The sequence below is a fragment of the Coffea eugenioides genome, chromosome 3, assembly GCF_003713205.1.
Source record: "Coffea eugenioides isolate CCC68of chromosome 3, Ceug_1.0, whole genome shotgun sequence".
In the NCBI taxonomy this organism is placed as follows: domain Eukaryota; kingdom Viridiplantae; phylum Streptophyta; class Magnoliopsida; order Gentianales; family Rubiaceae; genus Coffea; species Coffea eugenioides.
The window spans coordinates 82,847-106,952 of NC_040037.1; the positions used below are offsets into that span (position 1 = coordinate 82,847).

The 24,106-nt window shown below is 39.4% G+C and overlaps 4 protein-coding genes across 4 annotated transcripts; all 4 read left to right on the forward strand.

The window, feature by feature from the left end:
• The first annotated feature begins 24 nt into the window (after positions 1-24).
• LOC113766813 lies at positions 25-4,906 on the forward strand. Its single transcript, XM_027310964.1, has 4 exons — positions 25-204; positions 720-1,073; positions 1,244-3,109; positions 4,287-4,906. Exons 2-4 carry the CDS (start codon positions 724-726, stop codon positions 4,369-4,371), a joined length of 2,301 nt encoding a protein of 766 aa, XP_027166765.1. The 5' UTR covers positions 25-204; positions 720-723; the 3' UTR covers positions 4,372-4,906.
• Positions 4,907-5,544: 638 nt separating this feature from the next.
• LOC113765325 (late embryogenesis abundant protein D-29-like) lies at positions 5,545-7,037 on the forward strand. The gene is made up of 2 exons (XM_027309461.1): positions 5,545-6,242; positions 6,388-7,037. Exons 1-2 carry the CDS (start codon positions 5,882-5,884, stop codon positions 6,693-6,695), a joined length of 669 nt encoding a protein of 222 aa, XP_027165262.1. The 5' UTR covers positions 5,545-5,881; the 3' UTR covers positions 6,696-7,037.
• Positions 7,038-8,244: 1,207 nt separating this feature from the next.
• LOC113765262 (proline-rich receptor-like protein kinase PERK8) lies at positions 8,245-13,914 on the forward strand. Its single transcript, XM_027309380.1, has 8 exons — positions 8,245-9,487; positions 9,917-10,345; positions 10,651-10,737; positions 10,991-11,061; positions 11,229-11,311; positions 12,366-12,513; positions 13,110-13,271; positions 13,375-13,914. Exons 1-8 carry the CDS (start codon positions 8,593-8,595, stop codon positions 13,564-13,566), a joined length of 2,067 nt encoding a protein of 688 aa, XP_027165181.1. The 5' UTR covers positions 8,245-8,592; the 3' UTR covers positions 13,567-13,914.
• Positions 13,915-17,581: 3,667 nt separating this feature from the next.
• On the forward strand, positions 17,582-23,983 carry LOC113765263 (CBL-interacting serine/threonine-protein kinase 1). Its single transcript, XM_027309381.1, has 12 exons — positions 17,582-18,365; positions 19,294-19,356; positions 21,348-21,419; positions 21,541-21,648; positions 21,850-21,930; positions 22,025-22,204; positions 22,297-22,521; positions 22,618-22,722; positions 22,802-22,918; positions 23,251-23,313; positions 23,401-23,475; positions 23,660-23,983. The coding sequence occupies exons 1-12, from the start codon at positions 18,126-18,128 to the stop codon at positions 23,726-23,728; spliced, it is 1,398 nt and encodes a 465-aa protein (XP_027165182.1). The 5' UTR covers positions 17,582-18,125; the 3' UTR covers positions 23,729-23,983.
• The last annotated feature ends 123 nt before the right edge of the window (positions 23,984-24,106 follow it).

Genomic DNA, 24,106 nt, shown 5'->3' on the forward strand with positions numbered 1-24,106 from the left:
CAAGGCAAGGTCCCCTCCAAACTCCTCAACTTTTATAGTCAATAGTCATTTTTTGGTTTAATTGTTGTACTAGAAACTCTTTGCTTCTTAATGCCGGTGGAAGAAACTGTAACAACACTTACCCTCTTCCTCTGCCGTTCTCTCTTCTTCTCTGCATGCCGGTGGAGGAGCCCCCTACCGCTCTAACCACATCCCATTACTCTGGTGCGTATGCCCTCCTCCTTTTGCTTCAACCATAACAAAGACCAACCCAAAAAAAAAAAAATCTTTTTTTTGGGCTTTTAGGAGACTAAATTCCAAGGATAAATATCCTCATGGTTAATTATGCATTTCATATTAATTGTTCAAGCAATTCCATAGTTGTTTTTTTCTTTGTGATTGTTGAGTACTATTTCCGATTATTCCTCCCTTTAGGGCTCTCTCCTGTTTCTCTCTCTGTAGAATATAGGTTTTGGGGATTGCTATAATTCTAAGTGCTACTAGGGCTTCGCTTCTTGTTCTTCACCTCTCCCACCCCCAACCGTCGTGTTGTACGGTCAATTTTTGTTCCAAAGCTATAAATTTTTCTAGTTTTTGTTCCAATGTAGGTGAATTTCCATGCCACTAAAATCAATTCGGACTTAGAAGCTAAACTTAGCCATATCACTCCTCTCCAAGATCCCCTTTTTCCCCCCCTTTGTTTTGGGGTTCGTCTAAACTGTACCTTTTGTCCTCGTAAGAGTTATGTCCGCCAAAAAAATTATAGCTATATGCCAATCTGGAGGCGAGTTTGCCACCAATAAAGAGGATGGCTCCCTGTACTACACTGGTGGAGAGGCCTATGCTCTGGACCTCGATCAGCAGACTCTCTTGAAGGATTTCAAGCATGAACTTTCTGAGACCTTTCAGTGCAGTGTTGACGGAATGACCATTAAGTACTTCCTCCCCGGGAACAAGAAGACCCTCATTACCATCTCTAAAGATAAGGACCTCAAGCGCATGGTCAACTTCTTCAAGGATTCTGACCAGGTCGAGGTTTTTATCATTGCTGAGGAAGCTGTTGCGCGCAACGTATCCAACATGCCTGCCAGTAGGTAATTACCACCATTTCAAGCTTGTTTATCCTTTTCTTTTTCCTTTTTTTTTTCGGTGCTCTCGTTGTTCTTGGAATGAACACTTGAATTTTATTCCGTCCTAATAACAGTTATGGCAACTGAATACAATGTAGTTTATGTGGTAGCTTGCTCGCTTTATGAGTATGCAGGTCAAGCAGGACTACTGTGTCCGAGGCCGTGGTTCCTCCTGGCGGCTCTCAGGATTTAATTCATGCTCATGATCAGCCCATTGATATGGAGGAGCCAATCGATACTTCTCCACTTGACATTTATGACGAGAAGCATCGTAGAGCTGCAATTCAGTGGGAGAATACTATCACTGGTGTTGACCAAAGATTTAATAGCTTCCCTGAATTCCGCGAAGCTCTGCATAAATACTCCATTGCCCATGGATTTACTTACAAATATAAGAAAAATGACAGTCACCGTGTGACTGTCAAATGCAAATCCGAAGGTTGCCCTTGGAGAATATATGCGTCCAGATTGGCTACCACCCAGCTCATCTGCATCAAGAAAATGAATGCGAAGCATACTTGTGAAGGAACTTCGGTAAAAGCCGGTTATAGAGCAACAAGGGGATGGGTTGGAAATATCATCAAGGAAAAATTGAAAGTTTCTCCAAATTACAAGCCTAAGGATATTGCTGTGGACATAAAGCGTGAGTATGGCATTCAATTGAACTACTCGCAGGCATGGCGTGCCAAGGAGATTGCCCGTGAGCAGCTTCAGGGATCTTATAAAGAGGCCTACTGTCAGCTACCCTTCTTCTGTCAAAAGATAATGGAAACAAATCCAGGTAGTATTGCTACATTTGCGACAAAGGAGGACTCCAGCTTCCACAGGCTCTTTGTCTCGTTTCATGCATCAATATCTGGTTTTCAGCAAGGTTGTCGGCCTCTTATTTTCCTCGACAGCACTCTTCTGTACTCAAAGTATCAAGGCACATTGTTGGCTGCAACATCTGCAGATGGGAATGATAGTGTCTTTCCAGTAGCCTTTGCTGTTGTTGATGAAGAGACTGACGAAAATTGGCATTGGTTTCTGTCGGAACTCAAGTCTGCTGTCTCAACATCCAGGCAAATCACCTTTATTGCTGATTCCCAGAAAGGAATAAGAGAGTCATTATGCGATATATTTGGTGAAGCCTGCTATCATGGTTATTGCCTACGCTATCTAGCTGAGAAACTGAATAGAGATTTGAAGGGGCAATTTTCACATGAAGCAAGACGACTCATGGTCCAGGATTTGTCTGCTGCTGCCTATGCACCAAAACTCGAGGCATTTGAACGCTGTGCGGAAAACATAAAGGCCATCTCACCTGAAGCTTACAATTGGGTCATACAAAGTGAGCCAGCCCACTGGGCAAATGCTTTTTTTGGTGGGGCAAGGTACAACCATATGACATCCAACTTTGGACAATTGTTCTACAGTTGGGTATCAGAGGCTGATGAGTTGCCAATAACTCAGATGGTTGATGTCTTACGAGGTAAGATGATGGAATTGATCTATACACGAAGGGTTGATTCCAGTCAGTGGACTACAAGGCTCACCCCTTTAATGGAGGAAAAACTTCAGAATGAGGCTTCAAAGGCAGCACCATTTCAAGTATTACTGTTACATGGCAGCACGTTTGAAGTTCGTGGTGAGTCTGTTGATATTGTTGACATTGATCATTGGGACTGTAGTTGCAAAGGATGGCAGCTCACAGGATTACCTTGCTGCCACGCAATTGCTGTTTTTGACTGCCTTGGTCGGAGTTCGTATGATTATTGCTCAAGGTACTTCACCACTGAGAGTTATCACTTGACGTACGCAGAGTCGATTAACCCAGTACCAAATGTTGAAAAACCTGCTAATGGTGAGTTGGAAGGAACTGCTGTTATAGTAACTCCACCACCAACTAAACGCCCGCCAGGCAGACCCAAGATGAAACAGGCTGATTCCCTGGACGTAATCAAACGCCAGCTCCAGTGTAGCAAATGCAAGGGTCTGGGTCACAACAAAAAGACGTGCAAGTATGTCTCTGAAGGAAACTTTCTTCAGCTTGTGATTATGTGACACTGGTTACTTGTGCTGGTGATTTGTTGAAGTAGTACAAATTTTCCTGTAAATCTTTTACTTGTCTCTTTACTTATTTGACCTTGTGATTGGAATCTTTTGCCAGAAGTTTCATGCCATGACATTGATACTCTCTTTTTAGTCCAAATGATGTTCCGTCTTGGTTTTATATCTATGCCCAGTCATTGCTTTAAACTCGTGAGTACATGTGTGTCTGTTTCAGATGGTTTTGTGCAGATACACTTTCCCCATGCCTTTAGTGTCCATGCATACATATCTAATTTTTGTCTTGCTCGTTGTAGCTACCAGTATTAAGACTGGTGTTAGAATCAGACCACTGAGCTTCATCACAGCCTCCTTGTCATGTGAGATTTGATATCACCTTTATAAAAAGTATGCTTCATTAAAAATAAATTTAGGACATCTGAAAAATAACTACATTACTATTTCCTGCAGTACCTCTATAGTCTAGCTACCTGAGTCAGACTCGCGGCTTAAGTAACATGTGCCTTTTAAAGTCCACTATGCTTATTTAGAAAACAAAGCATGGTTAACTGCATTATTAGAAAGTGAAAGAATGTGATTTCCTACTTGCTAATGATTAGGATAGTGTAGGAAGAGAATATGGTCATCTTCTAGAAGAGGTACAGGAAAAAGTAAAAAGAATATTGGCAAGGATATAGCCTTCTTTGCTGGCATCTGGAAAAAGAGTTTCTTTTGATGGACATCTGGAGTAGACTTTTGTATGTAAGCACGACTGCAGTTTTAGAGTTTCTTTTCCATTGTTTTGATCTCTATTGTCTGCCTCTGATGTAAAAGTTGTCGTGCAGGAATTCAGTTAGAATGTAAAAATGTGTTTGCGTGTGTGTGTATTTTGGCTGAGATTTGGTTGGTTTGGGCTCTGTGGTACATGTCGAACATCTTTACCTCTACTTCTATTGCCTATCTAAGGAATTTATGAAGTGCCTCATATTTAAGCTTGTGCTACTGTGAGATGATTTTGCAATATAGAAGGCATCAGTTTCTGTGTGGTCTAATTGTACTATGACATTGTCATCTGTATTTCTAGTTGTGGCTTGTGGCTGCATGACATGTTTTCTGATTTTCCTGTTTTGAATTTTTTTTCTGAAACAGCAAGCACAATGCTGTAGATAACGATGTGCAAGACACTCATCTTCTGACAGCCATATCAACTGAAGAGCCTGAAGGAAGCACATGAGTTTTGGCTTTTCTTCTTTTCCAATGTAATTAAACTGCTGATGGACTTTGATCTCTAGATATGTCAGGTTTAATGAGAGTCAATGTGGTAGAACTGCAATCTTGAAGTATGCAGATGGACAATGTAGTTAGTTTGGTGAAGGATTTGTTCATTTAAAGGGATGAGTTTGTTGGCCTTTTGTTACTTGATGATAAGTTAGGAAGGTGTTATTGTTAGCAGCAGCAGTCCCAAGTGTACAAGGAGAAGTTGATGATTGGTTCTGAGAGGGAAGGGTTGAATTATCTATCGAGGTTCTCTAGTCATGTCACATGTGGTCGTTGATTTAGTTTCTGACTTGTAGGAGATTCATGAATGCTCATGCCGTAAAATCCTGTTCTACTTTTTGGCAGGTGTTTAAGCTGAAACTCGTGATTGTTGCTCTGGGAGTCGGCAAAAATGGTCACCGTTTAATTAATGGGAGTCAGAGGAATGTTAGCATTGAGCACCGTTATCTTCTGTTTTTGTTGTCTTAGTCATTTGCCCTGTTGATGTTCTTTGACTTCTTTGCAAGTTAGATTGGTAATCTATTTGCGACGTTTTTTTGTTTTTGGGTTTTGGTGGGGGTGTTGGGTGTTTGTTGAAGAGCTAAAGCTCCAAACCACACGGTACAAGGCAAGGGGTGGTAACCCCTAAAACATCCTCCATGAGCAGCAGCTGTCTTATGGCATCTGGAGGGTTCTTCTAACATTTTCCTCCTCTAACTCTGCATAAACGCTACATTTGGCTAGGCAGTCCTCCCAATTGTTTCGCATCTAATAGGGTATTCAGCATTGATATATTTTATACGCCACTTCTTAGTTTCTTGGAGACCTCTATTAATGATGGTGATTGTCATCTAGCATCAAGTACATTCGCTGAATATGCAAGGAACTAAGTAGAATTACGATATTTATGCACCCTTTCAGAGAGCAAGGGAGGAAGCAAATTAAAGCAAGCAGGCATGAAGAAAGAGATAATCAACCTTGAATTGAATGTACAGTCTTGGTCAAAAAAAAATAAAAAATATATATATATACAGTCTTGGTCGGGCAGCTAGCTGGCTGGCTAAGGATGGAAGCAACACGTGGCAGTAAGATATGGAGAATGAAGTAGATGTTAGCCACGTAGCTTGCCACCTATCTATCTTCCGTTGGGCAAACCGCCTCAATTTGCGATATACCTTTCCTCGTCTACCACATTCTTCACTCTACCGCGCATATCTATATGTATAGATCCTTGAAAAAAGGTAAAAACCCCCTACGTGCAGATTGTGCTGTTGTTGGCATGCTATTGATCTGTTCGTGAGACTGCAAAACAAATCCATTTTAGTTAACCCGCTTGCAGTGCCGGTCGGGCTTGTCCTAGCAACTAGCTCGCAGTTTATATCTGTATATAACGGGTACGCACATACCCGAAAAGGTTAAACCAAACAGCTGCGCTGGTGTATTATGTTACACTTCAAAATTCTGAGTGAGGACGTGTGAACGAGAGAATGGGTATCTGCCGGAGTGGAAGAATGGCTTCCAAAAGAGGTTCTGCGATCATGATGCAGCACAGGAACTGCTCCTTTGTTCTTGGACTCGGGGTGGTGGTGATCACGCTAATTGCGGCAGTTGCTTGCACCGAGAACGACCCCCCCAATTCCAATTCCAATTCCAAATATGAGGAGGCCAAGGTGAAGATCGAGCATGCAGCGGGGACGGGGAAAGAGGGTGCGGAGTCATGGGCAGAATGGGCCAAGGACAAGATCTCTGAAGGCTTAGGATTGGGCACCGACAAGGCTAAGCAAGCTTCTGATGCGGCCACGGATGCTGCTAAGAAAATCAAAGATAGGATTAAAGACTCTGCTTCTGGTCAGTGGTACCATCCATTGCGTACCTTAATTCTTTTGACGTCAAATTACGTACAGTTTATTACAGCGTCATGGAAGAGTTATTTATTTATTTAAAAAAAAATCTTTTCAGCGTAAAAATGATCTTCTTGCTCGATCTGCTGCAGGTGCTGGACAGTACACTGCCGAGAAAGTTGGAGAGTTAAGGGATGCAGCCACAGAAAAGGCTAAGGATTCCAGGGAAACAGCAGCGGAAAAGGCAGAGGAGGCCAAGGAGAAGGCGGCTGAGAAGGCAGAAGCAGCCAAGGAAGCAGGTGCAGAAATGGGAAAGATGGCGGCGGAAGAAGCCAAGCAAGGGTACGAGACCGCCAAGCACAAAGCTGCTGAGGCCATTGACTCCAATATGCAGGCTGCAAAGGAAAAATCTCGCCATCTGAAGGATGAAGTTGCTGCTACTCGTGACGAGGAGCTCTGATCTGATGAGAGAGATCAATCACAACACGAGAACCATGCCATTGCCACTTGTGGAATGCCACCACCGAGTCGTTCTATTCCACTACGTAATTATGTATAATAAATACTCGGTCGTCTGTCAGTGTCAGCAGCCACTACTCCTCGTAACGAAATACCAGACTGATGGACGAGTGATTATTCCTCTCCTCTCTCTCGTTTCCTTTCTATTTTTTAGGTAGGGTACTTTGGATCTGGAATTTGTTGTGCTATCCTTTTTTTTTTTTTTATTATTATTACTAGTATTTGTATGAATATGCATGGTCATGACTGGATATTACTTTGGGTGGTCTTGTTTATTGACCGATATTTATAACATTTTATCTATCTATCTCCTAAGTCCTAACCTAATGATGATTCTTGAACGAAAGTTTGTAATTTTTTTTTTTTTGGCGAAAGAGCATGATGAAGTAGTAGCTAGCTAGCATCTTTTCAGCTGAACGGTATTAATTTTGTGCTTTTAGAAAAATATGTATATATTTGTAGCTAGCTAGGAACCCGATACAAATTACCTCTCTCTCTCTCTCTCTCTCCTGATGTATATTCCACATTTGTATATTCATCGTTTCTTCTAGAATCTCAAGTCAGAGTTGGTCATCAAAATTGATTTTGATGTATGACTAAACATCAAACGCAACTCAAAAAGGAATCCTACGTATCTTTGATTTACTACTGTGGCTGGCTCAACAATCAGAGATACGGAAACAATTCCCTATCTCAAAAAGGGGGCAAAAAAAATAAAAGCAAATCTTATTGTGTTCGTCTCTGGAACTGGAAGTGGATGCTTGACTAGTAGTAAGTACAGTATTATGTTTTCTTGAATTCGACCGCCTCTCGATCGCTTTTCTCTGTGTCACACGAAAATGAAAATGAAAACTGCCTGCTTCTATTCTTTCTAGTAGTCTGGCACAAGAAGGTCCACGTTCAAAAGTGGGTCGAATTATACAGTATACACACGAGTACGCTACTTACTACAACGCGAATGATGATATGTTCCGAGTCTGAGCCATGTTGTATGGTTTCTTCTTCTTTTTATTCTCAATAAAATATTATTAGTAACGATCCGGATACCTCTCTCTCTCTCTCTCTCCATGTCCTTCCCGCCCTCTGCACGATTCTTTGAAGTGGCACGCACGTTTCTTTGCGCGCATCTGTTGTTTGACTTTCTTTGCCGTACTTTATTTTTGTTGAAAGAAGCTTTTCTCAAGAATTTTCGGCGTTCCTTTCCTCTCCACTTTCCTTTCCTACTTCCCAAACCCGTAACTGGGCTGGGGGGGTCTGGTCGATGAAACACAACGGTGGCTGGCACTCGCACCACCAAAGCCATTTGCTGATCTGGGTACACAGTGGATAGGGTCTCCGTCCCTCAGGTTTCTTTCTCTTCTCATTTTCTGATCTGCCTGCATTGCACTTGCTTTCCGCTCATTTTTTTTTTTTTTTATCATAAATGATGCTGGTATTGTTTGTCTAGGTCCTCTAGAAGTCGGAGCTACTCTATTGTTCTTCGCGTGAATTTGTTCTTTTTTTTTCCCCTTTGTTAGCTCAAAAATTCAGTCTTTCTCAAATCCGGGAGGACTCGGGACTCATTACTCACGCAGGGACCGGTTTTATCCGTTTTACCCTTTCTTTGTTTCCACTTTATACACTTCCCCATTACAAGGAACTTAAGTAGAAAGAAATCTGTAGCTGATTTCTGCATTACTCGATTGCACTCCTCCTCTGTTTGTTTTAGGACAAAGACTTGAATTTTGCATTGCGTGTATTCGCTGTGCAGGCTACTCTGTGAGAAACCTCTTCTTAGATTAGTTGTTGTCCACTAAAGCCCGGAGGACCAAAAAAAAAATCGGTTTGGGCTTTGGCAGATGACATCTACTTCCCCAACTTCTTCTCCTACTAATGCAGTCCCACCAGCTACTTCTCCTTCTAATGCTTCCGGCATTACTCCTCCCAATGTGTCACAGCAGCCTAATCCGACTCCTGATGCTCCACCTCCTTCTACCCCTTCAACCTCTTCCAGTCCGCCTCCTCAATCCCCTCCTCCCCAACCCCAATCATCACCACCACCATTATCAACACCGCCCCCTTCCCCTTCCTTACCTCCTCCGTCCCTCCCTCCCCTTCCGTCTGTGCCACCTCCTGCTACCCCCCCTCCATCTGTAAACTTATCACCCCCTCCTCCCCCACAAGCATCACCTTCCCCTCCCTTTGGCACAGCACCTCCCTCTCCAGCTCTTTCACCCTCTCCTCCTCTGCCAATTACAGTCCCATCACCATCTACCTCAGTTTCTCCACCTCCTCCCGCTATAAAGTCACCCCTCACTAGCCCTCCCTCTCCTGCATTACCTCTTCCACCACCACTTGCTTCTTCCCAGGCTCCATCCTTGTTAAATCCCCCTCCACTTTCAGTGGCGTCTCCTCCTCCCATCACCACATCTCTTATTCCACCTTCTCCCCCTGCCCCCCGGAATAATACATCCCAAGCTGATGCTCCAACTAGCTCAGCCTTACCAGCAATTCCCCCTCAGAAACCCACTGCGAGATCTACTACACCTGGTCCAAATATTACTGCAGTCACAATATCCAGAAATGGCGGGGGCATGAAGGGCGGAGTTGTCATGGCAATTGGATTTGTGGGCTTTCTGGCAATTGGTCTTGTGGTGCTTGGTGTCTGGTTGGCACGAAAGCAAAAGAAAAAGGGGGCCCCATTCAACATTGGGTACACAATGCCTTCTCCATATGCTTCCTCCCAAAATTCAGGTATTACTTCGACAACAACTAGACCATCTATTGTATCTTGTGTTTTTATCTTCTTATAGCCATTCATGAGCATAATTAAGTTGACCACATAGATACAACATGAAGGTCTTTCTGTTCTGTCGTTTGAAAAGAAGATTGTTACAGATGTGGACCATTTTATCAACAGAAACACTTTATAAACATCCCACATGACCTGGCCTATGAATTCTCCGCTGGTTAAGTTCCTTCTTCTGATGAATAGATGGTGGTTAGGTAATGAAAAAGAATGGTGCAAGTCATTTTGTAGACCATCACCCTGATATGGTCTTTTTAACTTTTTACTGCTTCATCTCCACTGGTTTTCTAGTGAAGTTTGATTAACAAAAATCTTTCTGTGCTTGCATCAGATTATGATATAATTTTTGGTACATATTCTTTTGTTCTTTCCAGATTCATCGTTTCTTAGGAATCAGCATTCAGTTCATTCTCCTCTGCATTCAGCTCACCTAGCTGGAAGTGCTTCCGGCAACAATTTCGTGTACTCTCCAGAAGCTGGGGGTATAGGCAACTCCAGGTCATGGTTCCCCTATGAAGAACTAGCTGCAGCAACAAAAGGGTTTTCTGAAAACAATCTTTTGGGTGAAGGTGGGTTTGGTTGTGTTTATAAAGGAGTTCTTGCGGATGGTAGAGAAGTCGCTGTTAAACAGCTAAAAGCTGGAGGAGGGCAAGGAGAACGTGAGTTCAGAGCAGAGGTTGAAATCATCAGCCGGATACACCACCGACATTTAGTTTCACTTGTTGGTTACTGTATCTCTGACTGCCAAAGAGTACTTGTATATGACTATGTACCAAATAACACGCTCCATTATCATCTTCATTGTAAGTTGTGAGTTCATGTGAACTCTTTAATTGCTGCATTCTTATTGTCTTGATCCTTTAGGTTGCAAGACTAACGGTTAGATTAATTAGGACTGCCTGTTGTCTTATGACTTCTTTTGGTTATCCTTTTGAACTCGATGGTAAAAGAAAAATATTAACAGTTTATCTGTAAGCTACAGACACTGTTATTTGTTTTCTTGTTTCTTTCATTGCACAGGAAGCATGTATCTCACTATTTCCCCCAACTTAAGCTTTTCTTGATCTTAACGATCATGCTTTGATTCCGGTCTTTTGTGGATATACAGATGAAAGTAGACCAGTCATGAATTGGGCCACTCGGATCAAGGTTGCTACTGGTGCTGCTCGTGGAATCGCTTATCTGCATGAAGACTGTGAGTCCTTTTGTCTGTTAAGTTGTTTCTTTCTTCAACTACAGTTACTATCCAATGTCTGCGGCTCTGCAAACAGATAGTAGCCGAGTGGTAATCGTCTAACATGTGCATTGATAATTTGTTAGGCACTGTAGTTTGCATTGAAGGACAAGTCATGATCAGTCGTATTTTAAAACTATTTTCAAGTTTAGAATTTTACATTTGGAAAATGCATATCTTCATCTGGTGTTTTAAAACTTCATGTACTTATCAGGTAATCCCCGGATTATCCACCGTGATATTAAATCAGCAAACATCCTTCTTGATGACAACTTTGAAGCACGGGTATGCAAATTTCCGCCATTAACATCTTGATAGCTTTACTCACTACTTCAAGGAACAGAACAATCTTAGTTGTAACTTGCATATAATGATCTGAAGCGCAATCACTTGTTATGTTTCTTGATCTTCAAGCAATAACAGTTTTAATCTGCATTCCCCTAATCTGACAGGTTGCTGATTTTGGGCTTGCAAAATTGGCAATGGAATTGGATGCCTGCACACATGTGTCAACACGTGTTATGGGAACTTTTGGGTGGGTAACTCAAATGCTTGTTCTTGCTAGCAGCCCAAAGAAATGGATGAGTATGTCATTTTGCAAAGATTGGTTTTAATGTAAATTTATACTACACAAACCATCAAACAATTGTCTTTTTACACCTTGTGCCTGAAATAGTGGTATTGGTCCACAGACCTAGCTGCATCAGAGCACAAAGGATGCATAGGGAATAGGGAGGCAGCGAGTAGGGTAAAACCTTGCATGCATGTATGTAGTCCAATAAAATATAACTTTAACCAAACTCTTTGCATAGCCTAGCCCTTCATAAAAATGTTGAATCCCTCCCATACAGGTTCTAAGGCTCTATCAAAGTTTAAAATTTAATTATGTTTCTACCCAAGTTTAAAATTTAAAATACTGTGTTAATTTAATATGTAGGTATTAATTTTAGTTTTATTATAGTTAATTCACTTTTTCTGAATTATTTAGATTAGCGAGTAGAGGATACCTGATTGATAATCCGAACCCGAGAGTGAGAGAGTTTGGTAATGGGAGTTAAAACCTGTAGGGTTACCCTATAGGGTTTGGTAAAAGATTATATGCGGGTTAGGTTTGGTAAAATAGATTTTTTAGGGTATCTGACCCGCTGCCATCCCCAGTAGGTAATAGATAAAGATAATTATAGCATATGGCAGACTGTGCTCTATAACTTTGCAAAGTGCACATACACAAAAATAAAGAATTGTGTTATGTGTGGTATACAACAGTTATAAAATTCAATCAAATATAACTTTCAAGTTCATGTATCAAAAAACTGGTAGTCATCGTTGCAGAGACACGAAACTGACAAACAAGGGAAAAATAAGCAAACCAGCTAGCGTAACCTAGAATTATTGGGTAGCCACATAATTTTTCTGCATAACAACGCAGCTCAGAAACTGTACTCATTTTGGCATGAACATTTAGCATTCCTTAATATTTGCACTCGTGTGGATAAAGAATCTAGTCTGTTACATTTTGGCATCATTATTTGGGCAAGGCATATGTAAAGTTTCTCATATTTAAATCTCCATGGGCAATCTTCATTCAGATACATGGCTCCAGAATATGCGACAACTGGAAAGTTGACTGAAAAGTCTGATGTATTCTCATTTGGAGTTGTGCTGTTGGAGCTTATTACTGGTCGTAAGCCTGTTGATGCATCTCAGCCTTTAGGAGATGAAAGCCTGGTTGAATGGGTAAGCTTTCTCAATACTAGCATTGCCGTTGGAATTTTCTCTGTACCTTGACTATGAACTCGTATACACCAATGTTTCCAATTTTTCTTTGTTGCAGATTTTCTTAACATTGCAATGACAGTTAAATAAAACAACTGGATTAATTTTCTTTGAAAACTGATGAGCATATATAAAAGTTTGCAATATTTAGATTTTATGAAGAAGAAAATTGTTTCTTTAATGTTTTTGGGCAAGACAAGTATTCTGACTGCACTAATGACTAGCTCCATCACTTTTGTTTTGTATGCAAAACTCTTGTTTTGCATGTCTGAATTTGGATTGGTTTTTCTTTTCATTCTTGCGGGTTAATTTGTCATCATTTTTGTGTAAGCTTTGCTTCAATTCTAGAGTATCTTTTCGCTTGATTTTAAAATTAAGGCCCTTGCTCAGATTTGGCTGCTGAACTCAGGTGTCGGGCATAATTGTTCTCTGCTTTCTTACTTCTTAGCATGTTTATGATACTTGGATTCAGCTTATTAAGATGCTTGATTCTCCATGTTGTATGATTGGAATATTCCACGTTAATTTAAGCGCAAATTACTTGTTGCAACTCACAGGCTCGGCCCTTGCTCAGTCAAGCACTTGAGAGTGATAATTTTGATGGGTTGGTAGACCCTAGACTTGGAAATAACTTTGTTGAAAGCGAGGTGTTCCGGATGATCGAAGCAGCTGCAGCATGTGTGCGTCATTTAGCTTCAAAGAGGCCAAGGATGAGTCAGGTATTTGAGTGATTAAATGCAGGGTAGCTTCCATGATGAGACATAAGTTTTTAACAGTTACACTTGCCCACAATGATTTTATTTTTTTTTTTTTGTGTCTTAGGTGGTCAGAGCTTTGGATTCCATAAGCGAGATTTCGGATATCACGAATGGAATGAAACCTGGTCAAAGCCAAATATATGATGCAAGAGAACATTCTGCACAAATTAGAATGTTTCAGAGAATGGCATTTGGCAGTCAAGAATACAGTTCATCCGATTTCCTGGGCTACTCCCAGAGCAGCTGTAGGAGCTGAGTGGGGAACTGGCTGCATTGTAACTCGCTGACAGCCATGTGATACGAGTAGGGAAAGTATATGCTTCCATTGCAAGGAATATACAAAGCAGGGGTCGTCCTTGATCATAAATCTTGCGACAGAAGTTTTGGCAGATCTTTATCCGGAACCAACTTACTCAGAAGGCTAACTATTCATCCTAACCTCATTCTTTCTGTGCTTCATTCTCAATTGTCCAATCCATTTTGTTTAACTATTTCTGGAGATAATATGGAGGGTTTTTTTTATTTTTGTTTATAATCATTTGCCCTGTGCAGTTACAATTTGCCTTTGGAGAGCTAGCTGCTCATTGTAATACATGTAAGAAAATTAAGGTCTTGTTTGGATTGCTTGTTTCCGTCGGAAAATATTATCGTTTTTCGTGATCACGTTTCCCTATCATCTTTTTTTCTCACATATATCAAATCGTTACAGTAATTTTTCCATGAAAAATGACGGAACATGCAATCCAAACACTAAGGATCCCATTTTGATAGTGAAGATAAAATCTATCTGAAAGCTCATCATGCTCTTCTTTTTTTTTCTTTTTTTTTTTTTGGGTCTTCTGGAAGTGATTGATGCATGAATGAAATATTAGATTTGTTTGGATAGGGCATTATTTGAAATATTATTTGGAACAATTACTGTAGCACTTTTTGTGATATGATGTATGTGAGATAAAAAGGTGATTGGGAATATGTGAGATAAAAAGGTGATTGGGAATATAAAAAAATGGGTTGAAAAATGTATTTATAATGCAAGCGAAATATTATTTAGGATAAATTTTGTATCCAAATACTCCTATTGTTATTGTTTGTCGAATAGAAAGGTAATGATCACAATCTCCGGCCCACCACCACTTTATTAGAGCACGAGTCTTCCCATTGTAGTTTTGTCTTGTTTCGTTATTTCTTGCTATTCCAGAAAAGAAATATGTCCCAGGCATGCATCTGCGTCTCCTTTTTCTTTCCTTTGTCCTCCCAACGCCATCCCAATTATTGAATCTGATCTGGTGTGTGCTACTACTATTTCTTTCTATGAAGCTGCTGTAAGCAAAATCTGCGGTTGGGCCTTGCTCACAGCTGAACATCTGAAATGAAGAGAGAGGTGGTACTGGTATGCCATATCCGTAGCATTTAAGGATGAGACGATTGTCCTCCTTTCCCTCGAGTCGCGTGCTAATTGTCCTCCCGTCTCCCTTAATCTTTCCTACGCTGACACTGACAGTGTATACACTATCATCATTAAATTCATGACACATATATAAAAATTAAATTTTACACAATTGTCATTCATCCAATGCTGACAGTGTATGCACTGTCACTGTCAGCGTAGGAAAGATTAATTTTTTTATTTTATGTACCTTTCCGTTCAAAGTCATACTCTAGTAATTTTTTTTTTTTTTATTACGGTGACACACGAGGCTGAAGATGTTGCTCTCTTGGTTTTACAAAATTTTACTCAATAAAACTTGTTGACATGGAAACAATCATTTTTTTAAAAAAAAAAAAGAAAAAAAGGAAAAAAGAAAGAAAGGATGTTTAATCGAACCGTGATATAGCTCGTGCGAGTGCAATATGAACACTTGAATTACGTCAGCAATAGGCTAAGATTATTTTAATACGATGATTGTACAACAGATTGATTAATTAGGAATATATAGGATAGGTTATCAATATTAAGATATCGTTCTAATTCTAACAAGCACAAACAACCTAGTCTATCAATTAGACTAATTTCATTTTACACCATGTGCTTTTTATTTTGAGACACTTTATGCTCTAAGTTATTAAGATATCTTAAATCACCCCTAGAATAAAACTCATATAATATGAATGAAAAGTACACAAAAACATATGTATTCAGTCTCTGTTATTTTTTATTTTTTTGGGTGGGGGTGGGGTTACAATTCATATTATTGAGAATAAAGTTGCATATTGTTTGTATCACTAAAGTTTATAGGGTGTGAAATTAATAATTTGATATAAATTGATAAGTAACTTTGGATATAAATATCCACAAAATCGAGGATAAATAATCTAATAACTAAGGTTGCAAATTTATAATTTTAAAATTTCTTTTTTCGCTGTCTACCTCTCAAGTTTTACCCCTTCTCAACTAAAAAAAAAAAAAAACTAGTATCCACAATAAGAATATATGTAAGATATAATTGAGAATTTTAGGGTGAAAAATAACTAAAACAAAAGATGATAGTGGTGTAAAGGGAGAAGGATGAAGAGATGCAAATGCAAAGTTGGGATGGGTCGGGGGTAGCAACTAGCAACCATTGAACTTGACGCGAAACAAAATACACTACTAATTAAAAGGAAGGGAAGGCAACAATAATCAAACTTAGAAAAGGAGACGAGAAGAAGGGGAAGGAAAGAGGTCAAAGAAACGAGATATGGAAACGTGGACAAAGTGGAATGGAATAGAAATATAAGATATAGGCGAAGGTCTCGGAGACTTTTAGCTTTAGGATGATGATGCAGTATATCGTTGTTGTTGTTGGTCCGGTCATACACACTACGCTTCCGTCATGAAGGCAACTCCTCAACTACTGATCCTTTTGCCTTTTGTACCTCAACAGTTCCAAAAAAAAAAAAAGAAAGAACTTTTCATCCAATTATTTGTTTGATGGGCACCAATAATGAACGATTCACGAGGGTGGGAGCATGACCTCATATGTAGTCGGCCCCATGCATGTGAATGTGGTTGGTGCTGCACCGCCACCCACACAATCTGTATGGAGCACATGTGATGCTGGTGGAAGGAAGGATGTTTTGGTCATTATGAACATAATAAATACGGTACATAATATAAGAACTGCATAAGGCCGCGAAGAAATTGAGAGAACCCTCGCTTACGGCTTACTGAGTGGTTGGAGTAGCAGGCCAACATAGGTGACAATAATGGATCATTTTTCTCGCAAACAAATCTTGTGTCCAAATTTGATTGTCGATACCAGAATTATATCAGTGGACGATCTGTAAGAATTTTTATAAGTAACCTATAATCCTAAAAATATGTTTTGACCTGTAGTGGTAATGGAAATGGAATTCACCCAAATTTTTTATGTCAATGAAGCATAAAGTGTAGATATGATTAGAGCTGCTGGCGAGTCGAGCCACTAGTAAATAACTCGCGAGCTCTTGGTCAAATGTTTAACTCGAACTCGATTTGATTGAGTTCGAACTTGAGCTCGAGTAGTTCGTTGGATATACCAAATCGAATTCGAACCATTATTATTTCTGCTAATCGAGTGCTCATTGAGTAGCCTGATTATTCATATATTATTTATGTTACATTTTTATTTTAATTATGAAATGACTAATAAGGATTTATGTTTTTAGGCGATTTACCATAAGTGTTGTCTACTCAATAAAATTCATAAATGACAAAAAATGTAATGTTGTAAAAACTAAAAAAGAATTGAGGATTTTAGATAATTTACCATAAATTTTCAAGCATTTTTACGACCGATTTTCAAGCCTGTAAATGAATCCCTGAATCTGCAATAAAATTTAAAGGGTGTGTAGTGGTACATTCCAGTTGTACAATTGACGATTGGCTAAAAAATATATATTTGAATTGTAATTATGCAACCACCTATTTTAACACATATTTTTGTCTTTTTAATTAGTTTTTTTTATCTCACATATATCTTGTCACAAAAAATATTATTATAATAACTATTACAAATAATATTTCAAATAATCTCCTTGTCCAAATAATATAGTATTTTTTATCTGACATGTAAGTGTGTTTGGATTATAAATTATTTGAGATATTTTTACTGTAGCATTTGTTTGATATAATGTATGTGAGATAAAAATGTGATTGGAAAATGTGTTAATGATGCAAGCAAATCAGTGTGTGTAAATAAGGGGTAAATTGAGTGAAATAATATTCAATCCACGCATTAAGCCAAGAGGACTCCCCCCTACTAATCTATAAATACGGTTTGAACGGTTTGGAAAGCCAACCCTTCCTGACTCTCTCCTTCCTTCTAAGAGGCTAAGAGGACCCCACTTTCCGACCTGCAACGGACAACAATCACGCCGTACCACAAATTAATAAAAAAAAAAAATTTCATACATGGTGGAGAATGGAGATGGAGTATCAAAAAAGAAGAAGGCAGCAATAGAGGCGAGAAAGAGAGAAGAAACCGCAGTTCAGTCAGCAACAAGTTGGGAATCTGAAGGAAGGAAGAAGGAACATCCATTTTCTGCACTCATATTATATTAGGACTGCGACTGTGATACGAAAAGGAGCCGCGGCTAGCCAGAGAGGGGCAGAGAGGTTTGATATAGTACTAACAGAAGAATAGAATCGGGAGTACTTGCTAGTGTTATTTTATCTTGAAAGCGGACTCTTCCTCGAGAACCCCAACTCCGCCGACTAGTTGTTGAGCGGGGTGTAGTCTAAGGAGATTGATATATCTCTGGTGCAGGTGAGGCAGTACTGCTGATCAGATTTCATACCACCGGGTCAGGGTGGTCTCTCTGGTATAAATAAAGGTCGTGTGGTGAATCAAGTTAATGGTACTCCTGGGAATTAGAGGCGGTAGGAAGGAGGAGGAGGAGGAGGGGAGCAATAATTACAATAATAGTAAGAGGAAGAAGAATTCAATGCGACTGTGGAAATACGAGGTTGGAAGGACCCTGGGAGAAGGCAATTTCGGAAAAGTCAAGTACGCCAGAAACCTGGAATCCGGCCAATCTTTTGCAATTAAGATCTTGGAGAAGCACAGGATCTTTGACCTCAACATCACCGATCAGGTATACATGTTCATACAACTACTAGTGTATGCTGTTGCTACGTACTCATTGAGATATTGGAGTATAACTGAGGGATGACTTGTCATCTCCTCCAGCTCGTTCCTTTTTGTTAATTACCAGTATTATTGTACTGCTCCTCCATCCCATATACCGCTACCCAGTTCCCTTCGTCTCATCAATCTGATCATCATCTAATCCATCCATCAACCCTGATCTCACTACTACTATTGGTTTTTCCTTGATTAGTTTGCACCATATTTTTGTATTCTCATGTACGTCCCACGGTCAACGCCCAGCTAGCTACAGTACCGGTATACCTTTTTGAGTTATCAAACTCTTCTTCTCCTCTTTGCTTGCTGCTGGTTCATCCAAATCATCTTCAAAAAAAAAAAATTTTTTTTTTTTTGAAAAGAAAATTTTTTTTTGGTCCTCCTCCACCAAAGGACTAATTAAATCTTCATTCTCCTGGAACCGTAAATTAGTGGGACACGTAATTAATTGTGACGCACCGGCGGTATAGAATGTAGCTCTCCATGTGCTTGCTCCATCTTTGAAGGCTTTCCATCTCATCTCCTCCTTGAATTTAATAATTCTGTCAAAGATATGTCTGCTACGACAAGTTTGCTGCTGCTTTCTTTTTCTTTTTTTTTTCCCCCCATTCGGGCGGGAAGGGATTCTTACCTAAAACTAAAAGTAAGCAGTTTGGAAGTATTTTATGATCAAGTAGCTATTGTTCCCGCTCTTTTGCTTCCTTACAAGTATCGAAAAGAATAGTAGAAAGGAAGCAATTAATTCCTTGAGTGAGGTTTGAATTTGGAGCTGCACTGTTTAAGAATCTGCTACAGCTTCGCTCATAAGTAGTAATCAACGTGTAAAAGAAAGTGAAATCAATTCATAGTAAATGGGTGTTTGTGAAATGAAATTGCAGATAAAGAGGGAAATTGGGACCTTAAAGCTTCTCAGACATCCCAACGTGGTCAGGTTACACGAGGTACGTACGCCCCATCTTTCCCCGACTTGTGACTACTGCACTATTATAGTATTCTATATACCGCGTGTCTGCACATACATCATACCTTTCATTTCTCAAATCTGAATTGGAAAGGCGGAGTAATAATGTAGTAGTAGTAGTAGTATTTCTTTTAACTTTTAACAGAGTTCGCCAGAGATTCCCGGGGATAATATCCTACATTTCCTTCTTGTTTCGCTTCGCCTGTGATGTGATGAGGACTGGAAAATTTTTTGCTGCATAGACATAAAAGGGGAAGGCAAAAAAGAATAGAATAGACGCAATCCCACTTTCTTCAAGCTTTACCTGGCGGCCGAGTGGATTAAAGCCCTGTTACAATAATGATCAAATGTTGCTTTGGACCGTCTTTTAGAAGAAAATGTATTTTTAAACCTTGAAGTGGGTATGACGACTTGAAGTTGGTTATTAAAACAAAAAATTTCACTAGAAAGTAAATTATGCTCCTACATGCACCAGTAATATATACTAATAGATTGCGGAAATTTCATTGGGTGGCAGGGGCGGTGCAGACTTAATTCATTAATACGTGAGTCGGCTCGATTATATATACGTGCACATATATTAATTTTTATTTTAATAGTGAAATTACATATATTTTTTTAATATTTTATTATTTATTAAGAAAAATTGCTATTTTATTCATTTTTTAAAAAATAAAATAATTATGTTTTATTTTTTTAAACTTGAGTTCTAGCTCAACTCGATTTGAATTTGAGGTCGAGTTTGAACTCGAGTTCGAACTTATAAAATTAAGTTAAGATTCAAGTCAATTATATTAAAACTCGATTCGACTCAATTCGTTTGTGGTCCTGGTTGGCAGCATAATTAAAAAGAAAGAAAAATATAACTTCTGAAGTAATTTGGGTTGGACGCGGCCTGCCAGGCGGTCCTAGGGCAGACAAGGCCACATTACATGACCGAACTAGAATGGGTAAATGCTCAGCAGCAACCTTGGTTTCTTTCGGGTCCCCTAAATTTTGGAACCGTTTGACTTATAATTGGCTTGGTTGATAAAACAGGCGCCTGCTGGTCTCCTCTTGAATTGGGTTGCCACACGCTGGACCACCACCGGTTTCCACTTGAGAGTTAAGAGTTGAGATGAGCTTGGTTGCGAACCAAACATACAAGACATGAATAATATTTAGGGCCGATTAAAGTCCCCGGCTCCACTCGGTCCTCGCTCAGTTAGTGTAAAGTTTGAGATTTACACGTCAAAATATCAAATTACTCAAGCTCAACTTAGAATTCAATTGATGAAAAGGTAGTTTAAGCTGGAGTCAGTAATATAAATAAACCCATTAAGATCAACAAATAAGTCTACAAATTGAAATGTCAGAGTCAAATATACTTGTTTGCAGTCTTAGTGAAAAGCTTATTCAAGAGTAACACTGGGAAGCCTTGTAAACTTGTATGAGTTGGTATTAAATAAAATGCCTTTCCATCTTCTATGTTCTGTTATATATCAACTGAAATTTGCACAAGCATACACAATTAAACTGTTTAAGCAATAAAGTGCAACTTAATTGACAGTAAACTTTACCTGTGACCTATGATTTATAAATCCCAAGTTCGAGTTGGAAAGGAATAGGTAGACTGAAATGTTAATCCGCTATAATTAAGCCAAAAGAAAAATGGTCTAGGCATTCCCATTTATATGCTAATTCCTCCCTGTATCCCATCAAGTACAAAAAACAGGAGGAAAAAATGGTTGAGTTGAAAATTTCTGACATGTGCACACTATGAAGGTTTCTGGCAGTTAAATTATGAATGTTCAAGCTAATTGCTCTCACCACCCTTTTAACCACAAAAACAGGAGAGAAAAAGAAACAAAAGGGTGATTTTGAGTTGAAAATTTCTCACAGGTGCACCCTATGCATGTTACAAGCAGTTCAATTTTTTTGAGTAGTTCAATTATGAAAGCAAGATTCTAATTTTGCTTTAATGGATGCCAGGTCTTAGCAAGCAAATCCAAAATTTACATGGTCCTAGAATTTGTGGACGGCGGCGAATTGTTTGATCGAATAGTAAGTAGCTTTAGCATTGTGCATTGAACAGCAAGGAATTGCTTCTAATTACTTAGCCCAAGTATTAACATTTATGTGGATGCTTTGCTGAATGCTCCGCACTCTTGGTTTAAACCTGGAGGCATCCAAGGGGAAACTCTCCGAGGCTCAAGGCAGGAAGCTCTTCCAGCAGTTAATAGATGGCGTCAGTTACTGCCACAACAAAGGCGTTTTCCACAGAGATCTCAAGGTAAAGGATCTCTTGCTTTTACCGTTCCGTCATTCAAGAATCAATACAATTTTTAATACACCTTTTTATCTCACACACATCACATCACAAAAAGTGCTACAGTAAAAATATTTCAAATAAAACACAATCCAAACAAACCCAATTAATGTTCCGGTTCCATCTTTTCACTTTTACGTTCTTGTCCTTCATACTGAAATGCAGCTGGAAAACGTGCTGGTTGACGCAAAAGGAAATGTAAAGATAACAGACTTCGGCCTCAGTGCCTTGCCCCAACATTTTAGGGTATGATGCGCCATAAAGCACAAAGCCTGCTGTCTAATCATATGTGTTTTTGTTAATTTCTTCCATTGATAAGATTGTTGCTATCCATCATCAGGATGATGGATTGCTCCATACAACGTGCGGAAGTCCCAATTATGTTGCCCCTGAAATTCTTTCTAACAGAGGTTACGATGGTGCCACATCAGACACTTGGTCATGTGGTGTCATATTGTACGTAATTCTCACAGGATATCTCCCATTTGATGACAGAAATCTTGCAGTACTTTATCAGAAGGTTGATGCTTCTCACTGCCTGAAGCTACAGAATGCCTAAATACTCTTTAAACTCCTTGGAACTTTGACTCTAATCCTCTTGTGATAAAACAGATCTTCAAAGGTGATGCTCAGATACCCAAGTGGCTATCACCTGGAGCCCAAAACCTAATTAAGAGAATACTTGATCCAAATCCTTGTACTCGGATATCAATGGCAGACATCAAAGTGGATGAGTGGTTCAAGCAAGACTACTCTTCTGCGATACCTTATGATGATGATGACGACAACAAACAAAATGCATTCATAGAGGATGCAGTTTTATCAGTGCATGAGGTGGTGTGAACTTCTATGATTCATTGCTTAATCGCATTTGTCAACAAGTACTTCCTCTCCAGTAATGTCCCGAAACCTGATTAGCCTTTCTTGCTGCAGCCATCGGAAGCAGAAAAAGATCCAGAATCATCTCACCTCATTAATGCCTTTGAGCTGATTGGAATGTCTTCCTGTCTAGACCTTTCCGGTTTTTTTGAGAAAGAAGTAAGCTTGTATAATGATATGAGCCATCTTTCACATTCTGCTTTTTACATTTCTTTATTCAAGGTTTTACAAACCTCAGGATGTCTCGGATAGGAAGATAAGATTCGCTTCCACTCACTCTCTAAAAGAATTGCTTGAGAAGATTGAGCAGACAGTAACAGAAATGGGATTTCAAGTCCACAAGAAGAATGGAAAGGTCAGTATTTTCTGTACTGATTTTTTGGTCAGATAATCCGTGGATTTTAAATGTTTTTTCCTCAGAAATTGGTCTGTCATTATCTGTTATTGAGAAACTGAAGACTGATAAACTCTTTTGACCCTGAAGAATATACTAAATAAGAAAAGAGAAAATGAATGAAATTGAGCCGGAAATAATTTGCGTATTCCGCAGTCAGCCAAAAATGTAAGATAACTTGGGTTGAAGAACATAACATGGTGTAAAATAGGCTATTGAGTTGCATTGATTAATTCAGCAAGTGGCATGTTAATAACCTGATAATTTGGTTTGCGCATTGTCAATTTGTTCAGCTCAAAGCGATACAAGAGCACAAGGGTGATAAAGGCCCAGGTAGCGTCTCAATAGCAGCAGAAGTAAGTGATGATGGAGTGTGGATGATTTTACCCTAGGATAGCCTCTCTAGAATTTTGAGCATTAACCTTTATTTAAAATTGTGGCAGGTCGTTGAAATAAGCCCATCTTTGCATGTTGTTGAATTACGGAAGTATTATGGGGATCCTGCAGTCTATAGACAGGTATGATTCAACAAGATTCGATATCCCATCCCCATTTGCCCCTTCGCCTCGGGGCTCCTCCTCCCCCAAACACCCCGTCCTTCGCTGCTTCTCGACATATAAGGGCACCCTCCTTGGGTAAAACAAGAAACAGAAGGAAGAAAACAAATACTCAATGTTTATTTAACTTCTATCACTTGTGCAGTTGTGCAAAAAGCTGTCTAATGATTTGGGCGCCTCGTCAAGTCAAGAGTGCTTAGCTGCTGAATTGTGAGTACCCTTTGCTGCTTAGCTTAGAGAATAGAGATGCTATATGCTACGCCGATGTATACATGCATACAAGTAGATTATACAGTGGTACTATTACCCCTACCAATGATTCATTATAAGATGTTTGCAGATGATTCTTTTAAAACTGTATAGCGCTTCAGTAGATCCAGTTCATTTTAGTCTTTCATGATAAATTAATAGGTTTGTAAGCTTGGACGATAAATAATTTTCCAAGAAAATATACGTACCTTCTATGCCATTTTCTCTGTTGCAGAAATCTGCTGCTATGTTCAGAATTTTCTCGAGGCCCTCGAGACTTTAAAAATGGAAAACAAGTTTTGTTCTATAGTATATAACAAGTTTTTGTGTGTGTGCGTGTGTA